At 31.7% G+C, this 9,929-nt stretch overlaps 1 protein-coding gene across 1 annotated transcript in view; it reads right to left on the reverse strand.

Moving 5' to 3' along the window:
• Positions 1-9,929, reverse strand: part of LOC111640811 (28S ribosomal protein S29, mitochondrial-like) — a 50,529-nt gene that overhangs the window by 11,631 nt on the left and 28,969 nt on the right. Inside the window, exons 7-11 of the mRNA XM_023386873.1 lie at positions 7,399-7,479; positions 5,713-5,792; positions 2,621-2,711; positions 2,493-2,552; positions 1,787-1,879 (exon numbers count right to left, since the gene is read on the reverse strand). Coding sequence (XP_023242641.1) covers positions 1,787-1,879; positions 2,493-2,552; positions 2,621-2,711; positions 5,713-5,792; positions 7,399-7,479 — 405 coding nt within the window. The remainder of the gene's footprint in view (positions 1-1,786; positions 1,880-2,492; positions 2,553-2,620; positions 2,712-5,712; positions 5,793-7,398; positions 7,480-9,929) is intronic.

Below are 9,929 nucleotides of genomic sequence, written 5' to 3' on the forward strand. Positions count from 1 at the left end.
ATTTTATTATTATGTCTCATTATACGATTTCGTTACATTCCGCAATAGTCACTGCGGAATCGAAAAAGGAAGGTTGCCTGTAAAGCTGATTTTTGCATTAATGCGTTTATTGTTTTTTGAATACTTTGCCTGCGAAAATTACTTGGATATTATTTTTCTAAAAATATCGTGGAAATAAGGTAGGTTGATACAGAAACTATTTATTGCACATGTACAGTACTGTATATAAGCTTCAAAAATAAATAAATAAATAAAATAAATTTTATCAAACGATGAGATCAACCGATTAATTGTATCGTGTACAATATCTTATACCCCTAAGGAAAATACTGTGGATGTACGGTAAAATAAATTTCGTTTTCTCAGTTAAACTTCGCCACTAATTGCCGTTGCGATAAACCATTTTCACTTTCTCCGGTAACTTTAACACGATCTTCTAACGACAGCGCTTTGCATTTCTTTCGTTTTTCGGACATTTTCCAACAAACTGAAATGAATTTCCTTCGTTGCTAGACTAATTTAATAACACCTGTACCTAATTTCTAGGGTGGGAGAAGTGCCCGGGATGGGTTCGAACAATAGTTTAGACTAATTCATTATATTAGGAGGGAGAAACGTTGTCGAGATGGGTTCGAACAATAGTTTAGACCAGATCAGGGGTCGGCAACCTTTTGAGTCGGAAGAGCCAAAATTACAATTTACAAAATTTCAAAGTTTTTAAAGAGCCACAAAATTTTTTCTTGCCAACAATAAATAGTACTCGCATAAATAAAGTTTTTTGATAAAAAAAAAAATCTATTTATTCATAAGAAAAAATATCTATTTATTCATATATAAGTAGTGTTTTTCACAACAAATTAGATAATAGAAACATCCGACGACGGCGTCATTCGAGAGCTTCCGACGGACTGACGACAGTGACGACGCGTGTCACGGGGGAGGGGTGCGGTGAAAAGCGAGTACAAGTGGCTGAGAGATAGAATCGGTGTCTAATCCTCGTTAATCGATTCAGAACGATTTTTAAATGTTTTTTTGATAAAATAAATATTTGCGTATGGAAGTAAAGAGCCGCAGCTTCACATCCAAAGAGCCGCAGGTTGCCGACCCCTGGACCAGATACATTCGCGAAAGTGGTCGCTTGTTACGAGTGTTGTATGTTGTTTCGGACCAAAAATCCATGCCCGCGGTCGCGTTACGCGGGTGGTCGCTTATTATTTAATACGGGTAACTTATAAGAAGACTATGGATAAACTATTCCGTGCCAGAAATTTTTGCCTGTTTTGACGGGTGCCCGTCGAATGCGGGTGGTCTCCTAAGCAGTTTTCACTGTACACACACCATAGCCTCTTACGTAATTTCTCAAAACATATTCCTACATTTATTTAAGGGTAAAAATTGTCGAAATTTTTTAATAGTTTTAAATATATTTTTTATATTCGCCGAGTCGTATCGACCCCCCCAAACCTTCGCGGACCCTTAAGGGGTCGATGGTAAAAACCCCGATTTAACGCGGACCTTCCCCGTCGGAATTTAAACTACTCCGTCCCGGTAGTGGCGATAAGACGATAGTTCTGGTAGGTAGTCCGACTTCGTGTCTGGGTTTTAAAACGTTATGTTTGAAAAATGACCGGGCCTTCGTCCCTTCCAGTAAGCGTTCGACAGGATAAATTGGTAACGGCGGGAAAAAAGAAAGGAAACATTTTCGAACTTTCCTTAAGAACCCGAGAAGAGCCTATTTTAAAGGTTGTCGGCGGGGGAGGCTGGGGAAGGACGAAAGGAAACTCACCTCTTTTCCCAAGAGAGCGTGCGGCGTGTAGACTGTGGTCTTTATATCTGCCGAGGCCACCGGATCCACCGTGGTCACCACCGCCGCGTCCGTCTACGGAAAAAACAAATGGGTCAATCGCCACGTGACAAACCATTTTCTCGGCCTTACCTGGATGGGATGGCAGCGGGACCGTCCGATTTCCACTCCGCTAATACGGAAGTCGAAGCGAATAATTAATTATTCGGCGGCCACCCTCGTTTATCCACGTCCGGAAGCTTTGGTAATTAGGAGGGCGGAAAACGTTTAACCCGCGAGGAATTAGTTTTTAATCTATAAACACGTACGAGGTATTAACTCCGTTCTTTTTAAACGACGTTCGATGATCGTCCGTTCTTCTTAAACGACGGGCGCCTTCTTTCTCCCCGGGTAGAAGACCAACGAAAGGCCAATCTTAAAACGCCCGGGTCGACGTAATAGTTGTAAACCGGGTTCGAAAAATAAGAGATTTTTACGTCCGTGGTTATTTCGGAATATTTAAAAAATGTTCTAAAAGTCCGAAAAGGGTTTGGCAAACGCGTAGCAATATTTATACGGTGTTTGTATTACATTCACCGGCTTTTGTCCAACCCAAGTGTCTGTAAATAGAAAAGATCGGACGTTTCCGCCGGAATTTAAATGCCCTTAACGTCTTCTCGTATTCCGAAATTATAAAACTCTTACTTACCCAGTCGTTACCGAAAAGGTTTCTAAATGCGTGGATCGGCGTCACCTGATCCGGTTCCACCTGAAGGAGTTTTAACGGTCGGTATTATAACTTTAGTAATACGTTTTCTTATTTTAATAATACTTTACCACGGACTTGTCTTCTCTTTTCAATTTCGTCGGATAAAAGAAGCAGTTTACGCCGTCGATTGCCACCAAGACGCGTAACTTGTCTTTAAATCTTAAATAAAAAAAGCGGAAATTATAATACGAGACTGGAAGAAATTACTGTATTCGAAAGAAAACAGAATACTTTGAGTGTACGTGTCGATATTATAACATTCTGTTTTAAAGAAAATAATAATATATGCCGCCGCTTATCTTACAGGATAAATTACGTAATTCATTAAAGTAGCGTTACTTCAAAACTTCCAAATTTATTTCGGAATATCGTTAATGTTTTAAAGAAAATAATAATAACGACAGTTAAACAACGAAAGTAAGTCGTATCGAATAATAAAAAAAAACATTCCATTGTTCCGACGAAAATAAATAAAAAAAAAAAAAAACATTGACGGGAACAGTTCTGGTATCTCTCGTTGAAGTATTAACAATAAGAAATAATTAATTAAAATTCAAAATATAGATATTTTTATTTAAATTTTTCTAATCGACTTAACGTCCTATTGTTCGCCACCTCCCAAAACTTACCACGAGAACAATTTCTTGGAAAGACTAGACTCCCGAAGACAGCAAATAATTTTTACTTCTATATTTACAGTACTATGAAAAATTATTATTGTATCCGAAGAATTTTTACACGTAACTTCGTCGTATTTATAACCTTGGTCGATAATATTGTAAAATTCAAAAAAGAAAAAACGAGTCGACGTTAAAATTATTTACCACAAAATTATATTTATGTAAAATTTTACACGGTATTCCGTGTCGAAACTACTCCCACAAAAACCGTAGTCTACTTCTTACAATCGCGTTATCCTCGGTTTCGGTCCAATAATGCCAAAAATTTTCAAATGCTTCCATAAAATTCCAGGCTTCCCAAAGTGCCAGTTTTCTCCTCGAAAAAAAAAGAAAAATTATACTTTAGAATGATTTCCGTTTGTCTCGAAATTGAGTTTTTGTTCATTTCTATAATTTAAAAAATGTTAGCTACTTCTTGTCTACGAAAGAAACTGAATTACACCTTTACCGTCCCGGTCAAACTGATTGTTCTGCCAATTTTACGCGTAATGCCATCTAAAACTACAGAATATCAAAACTAAAATTTAAAAAAAAAACATAAATTTTGATTCAAAATGTTAAACGATAAGGTAAAAAAACATTACACGTGTAAAAACAGAGCAAAAAGAACTACAGCGAAGAGGAAAACAAATGATCAAACCCATCCTTTGTACATAAAGTAACAAGATACACTGTTAAATGAATAACTGTTTTACGTAAGAAACAGCAACCCGCAAAAGTAAAAATAATTTTACTACGTTAAAAACACCGATAAATGTATTAAGACCGTCCCACTTAAAACCAGTTTATGTGAAAATATAATGTTAACGTTGACAGAGTGGCAAATAAAACATCTGGTGGAGTTAATATATTGTACAATAACCCCAATATGTAATGATTTGTCGCCGTTACGATAATTAATCACTGTGATCCGAAACACACTTATGTATTTTGATATCAAAAACCCTAAGTATAATGCTCGCCTGTATGGAGGCCCTATTACCAAACTCGAGGCGGGAAGTTTCGAAATTCTAAGTACGTTGTGGGTAATATGAATATGACGTTTTATTGATTAAATGTATATTTGCAGTTTGAATATTTATGTATATGTATATTTGATATTGTATATTATGTATGTATATTGAATATTTATGTTATCTATATTTGCATGTGATTGAAGCCGTTTAATATTATTTGTTATATTGATTTGATAGGACAAAATGTCTGTTTTTTTCAAAGGAAAAAGGGAATTTATTAGGAGGAACGTAGAAATATCTGGGCACAAAGAATAATTTCTTATCGTAAATCGTAACTTTTATACAGTACGACATTTTTTATATTTTTCATGTAGTATATGAAAACAGATATTCAAAATACAGTGTATATATATACTTTGCCCGCTTTTTATTTATTCTTTCTTGGTTTGTTAACAGAAACATTCACTCAATTATAAAGTGAAAAATACATTAAATCATGCAATAAACTTTGTCTATGAGAACCGTTCAATCCTAATCCAATTTGTGGATTTTATTCTCAATAATTTCATTTGAAATGCGTGTTAAAATTGAAATCTACATTTATATTCTGTATTTTGCCTTAGATAAATACTTTTCACTTACTATCAACTGCTTTATCAAGTTTCTTATATCAGTCACATCTTACTTATTAGAAGAATTAAATCATAAATAAATTAAGAAAGTTTCTTCCTAACAAAATATCTAATTTAACAATTCTTAGCATTTGTTTTCAATATATTTAAGATTATTTCATACAAAACACAATTATCTGTAATAATCTGTTTTGTAAATGATATCACTGAAATGATATGTAATTTATACCAAAATAAAAATGGAATTTCCCTTTCCGAAGCCTCTAGAACTTCCTGCACGTAGGGTCGGACCCATTGGAACTTGTGTTGGAATCAAATGTTGTGGGACGTTGGCACACGCAAACGCTCAAATTTGAAGTTTTTCTGGTAGAAAGAACGAGTTTTACATTGTGAACTCTCAAAAAATTCTATTTCTTACTCTTGTTAATTGTTGCATTTTTTAAATTTTTTTATTTTATTTTTTGTTCAAGTTTTTAAAAATTTAGTTAGTTCTTTTTGTGTAGTATTATGTATTATCTAGTTGTCATTTTAATAAACACCCATTATCTCAAACTATTTAGACTTACAATATAAATATTTGAAATCTATAGTTGAGGAAAGGACAAAATTCCTCAACTATAACGTAGAATTGTTGTTGAATATTTCTAAAATATTTTAATATTCTGTTTATGAATATCTCCCACAAAATGAAAAAGAAAATATATCTCATTAGATAAATTAATACAAAATTAAAGAAAATGTTCTTTTGTGTTTCTATTTGAATACTGACTGAATGTAAAAATGTTGAAGATTTAATGCAAAAATAAGAACTTTAGAAATATTTCTTTTGGGTATTTCTTTTAATATTTTACTAATTTTATAAATTATTGATATATTAAAATAAGAATTTTACCTTCCTGTTTGTACATGGAGTTTAATTTCTTGTAAGAGAGCCACAACACAACCCGACGCAAACTTTATTCTGTTGACACCCTTTAAACAAAAAAAAAAAAAAAAAAACATTAACTTTATTGAAATAAACTATCAGAGATTTTTCAAAAGTTAATTTAAAAAGTCTTCAACAATATATTTAATCTGAAATAAAGATATTTTCAATTTTCTTCCAATAAATAAAGAAAACAGTTAATTAATATAAATTCTAATTCAAATGTTTTATTCAAAGAAATCATTTTTTATTAACCTTTTCACCAGCAGATATTAAATCAGGCTTGGTATATTATAGTGGCAGATTAACTGTGCCTCCAAAATTTACCATTTTTAAGTACAGTACAGTAAATTTTCATACTCGATAATCTTGATAAGTTTGTGGCTAGGATTAAGCTAATTTGAGGTACAAAATCATCCAAGTTTTAGGTACAGAAGAATTTTGTTTTAACGGATTGCTTGGGCCACCAAAAATTATCTGTTATTCCAAGAATCCGTTATATTGCAAACAATAGATTTTCCACACACACACCTATGAAAATATCAATTTTTTAACCTCTAATAATATATAAGAAATATAAGTACAGTAATTGAAATTATTCAGTCTCTTGAGATCTCTATTCTTTATCCTATAGAAACATGTATATTTGTAGCATACTAAGTTTTTTTAAAAAGATAAACTTGATATAATTTTAATTTCATACATGAGTAGATCATTTTTCATAAATCATATATTAAAATCATTATTTTAATTTAAAACTTTTCTTCCAATATTTAGTCATCTTTTTGTAGGTTGGTGATGAGTTTCTCATAATAGCTTTATTTGTACAAATAGGTACTATTAGAAATCAAATGTGATTTTCTTTCTAAAGATGTTATAAAACTATCCTACAAATATTGAAAGATAAAAAAAATTATTGAAGTTTCAATAAATTGTTATTATTGTCTACCAAACAATAACAATTGCTACATTTTAAGCACTTTTGTAACTTTTAAACTCTCTAAAAATGCACACTCAACACCAACAGGCTGGTATTTTTGTTTGAGTGGAAACGAAACCACAAATTCAAGATTATTTTAAATCGGATGAAAGTGGTTTCATTAATAAATTGTGTGAACCATACATTAATGAAAGGTGTCAACTTTGTACATTTAAAAATCTGTTTAAAAGAAAAAAGAAGCATCATTAATTTTTATTAACTTTGGTGGAATTACAATTCAATGCTGGTCATAATTCCACCAAGACAATTTTTATTTAATTTACTTTCCTACTTAGAATAAAACATTTATTAATTTTGGTTCACTGGTACATGTGTATTCCATGGTTCAGCTTAGTGCATTCATAGAAAAAAGCCATGCTTCTTTTGCACAGATTTTGATGACTTGCATATCATTTTAATAATAAATGTCATTTTATATGTAAAATTACTGAGAACTTTTAATAAATGATTATAACATAATAATGTAAAATCATAATATAAATCATATAAAATCATCAATGTAAAATGTTCTATAAACAAAATTAAGAAAATCTACAGGATGAAATCTGTATATTACTTCATTTCTTTTGTTAATTAATTAATAGTATATTACATTTTTTATTATAAATAAAACAATTGTCTTATAAATAATAGTATTAAGGAAAACAATTCACCTTATCAATGAGTGCAGTTAGTGGTTCTCCTTCATTTGTACTCTCACGTTTACTCCATTCGTAAGTTTTGCTTAAGCGAAGCTGTAATATATAACTTTGCCTTATTAAATAATTTTCTATTAATTCTCGTAATCAGAGAAAAAGATTCCTTAAATTGCAAAATCTATACTGTATTAAACCAAAGCAAATTTACAATTATAAATTAAGTAAACAGTTTCATATGGTGTTAATTTCTTATAATATATTATTTATATTATATTTCTTATATCAATATATAACATATAATTATTTTTGACAAAATGAAAACAAATGAGGAATTAATAATGAAATGAAACAAGCAAATCAAATTAAGGAAAATATACAGTTGAAATAGAAAAGAAAAAAAATTAAATTATTTGGACGTTATAATACAAAAAAAATGATACACTAGAGTATAAAAAATATGTTAAATCTATGTAACTCTTTAAAGTAATCAACTATAAATCAAATATACTAATATATATGAAGTTTAATATATTTAAAATATAAATAGATAAAATTAAAGGCAGGAGTAGTATAATAGAAAACCAGGAAAAAGAAATATAATAGTAAAAATATTTATGTTTAACAATAACCCTAAAAATTTATTGGATGAATGGATAAACAAAGTAATTAAAAATGAAAATAGAACTAAACAATTTGATGATGATAAAAAATGTGCAAAATTAAATTACATTCCTAAATTATTTGAAAGAGTAAGGAAACTATTAAGTAATAAAATAAATTTAATACAAAAAAAAATGATTTATTTAAAAAACATTCATATTATAGAACAGGGCTTCTTAAACTATCAGTCATGATCTCATTTGGGGTCACTTAGCGAGATTTTAATGCAAAATATTGAAAATAATTTGTGAGAGTTTGAAAATGGCATGCTTTGTGTCATAGGTTTCGTGAGTTGCGCTTTGTGTCACTTCTGGTACAGAGAGACAATGATTCAGCAACACTGATTGTAGTGTGAACTAGTGTAGTGTTGTCACCAGGGCTGTGGAGTCTCGTAAAAATCTACTGACTCCAACTCTGACGCTTCCTTACCATTCGACTCTGACCAGGGGCAGACTTGTTACCAAAAAAGACACGGAAATTCTGATGTCATCATGTGACCTCAGAATAAAAGATTCAATAAATAGAGTTCTAATAATGATAGAATGTAGAAACTTTTTATTCCAAAGCTAAAAGACTCCTCTAAGTAATATATAAATACGTATTCAATAACTTTTACTTTTCCGGCTGTTATATATAACAGAGGGAAAGTGTAGCGCTGGGTCAAAAAATGACCCTTTCCAAATTTTTACATTTTTGGACTTGGGACAACTTGAAATTTTGAGATATGCAAAAGATTCGAGGTTTTTCTATATGTGTGGATGTTAGACTGTGGGGGGACATGATTTTGTTCACCCTGTTTGAGCCTAATAATTTTTGTGGTCAGAGTGGTCAGAATCGGAGTCAGATGGTTTAACACAGGAGTTAGTTATTAAGTGTCAAAGTGGTTGAACTAAATCGTGTCACCATATATGTTCTAACATCTTAGGCAAGAACATCTTAACAGGTTTTACTCTACTATTATAAAATAACAAATAGTTTACTTTGAGGGTAGAGACAAATTTTATTTTTTTTTAAATTTTGAATGCTAATAACGAGTAAAATATTCATTAAGAGATATGACACATGACCACTTTTATGTCTTCACCCTGTCAACCTTTAATTAAGAACAAAAATTTAATAGTATTAATGCCCCTTTATACGCGAGCTACAGTGCCACATTTCATTTCTTAAACTTTACCCATTCTGAGATATTGTTTAGTATCTCAAAACTAAAACAATAATGGTGTGCTACCACAGTTCACTCTTGTGTTACAATGGAACAGACAACTGAATACACTGAAAAGTGACAAGCAGGGCTGTGGAGTCGGAGTCATGGAGTTTTGGTATTTTAGCTGGAGTCGGAGTCGTCAAAAAATCCGCCGACTCTGACTCCTTTTTACTTTCCAACTTCTTATGTATATAAAATGGAAAAGTATTGGAATCGTGTCAAATTTGACCTCCAGGTTTTTTTTGCAAATCTACATGTTTGGAGACCTCTCGAACCCCTCAAAAAGTCAATAAAAATTTAGAGGAAAAATTCGCTTGTGTGACTGCAGGGTCGGCACCTCTTTGGCGCCCTGTCAGGATGACACCACTGTGTCTTGTAGTAGACACAGAAAAATTTTGTTATTGGCCGTTTATTTACGCGAACGGTCGCGTTGTGGACTTTTAGTTCCGGGATGGAGTCGTACCGAGAGAACCAGAGGAATCACACTATACATTCTCTATACATAATGCCCGTTTATTGTTCATACTATATACAATCGCAATAGCTATATACAATCGGTTAATTAGCATATCAACTTTCACCGGTTACCCGTATTTCTGAGAGAGAGCTCACATATATTTCGCGCGAGGATAAATACCTTAGTTTGAATCGTTGATTAGTCTTGGGTTGAATCGTTGAT

The sequence above is a fragment of the Centruroides sculpturatus genome, unplaced genomic scaffold (assembly GCF_000671375.1).
Source record: "Centruroides sculpturatus isolate CEXI.00-Female unplaced genomic scaffold, Cexi_2.0 scaffold1485, whole genome shotgun sequence".
In the NCBI taxonomy this organism is placed as follows: Eukaryota; Metazoa; Arthropoda; class Arachnida; order Scorpiones; family Buthidae; genus Centruroides; species Centruroides sculpturatus.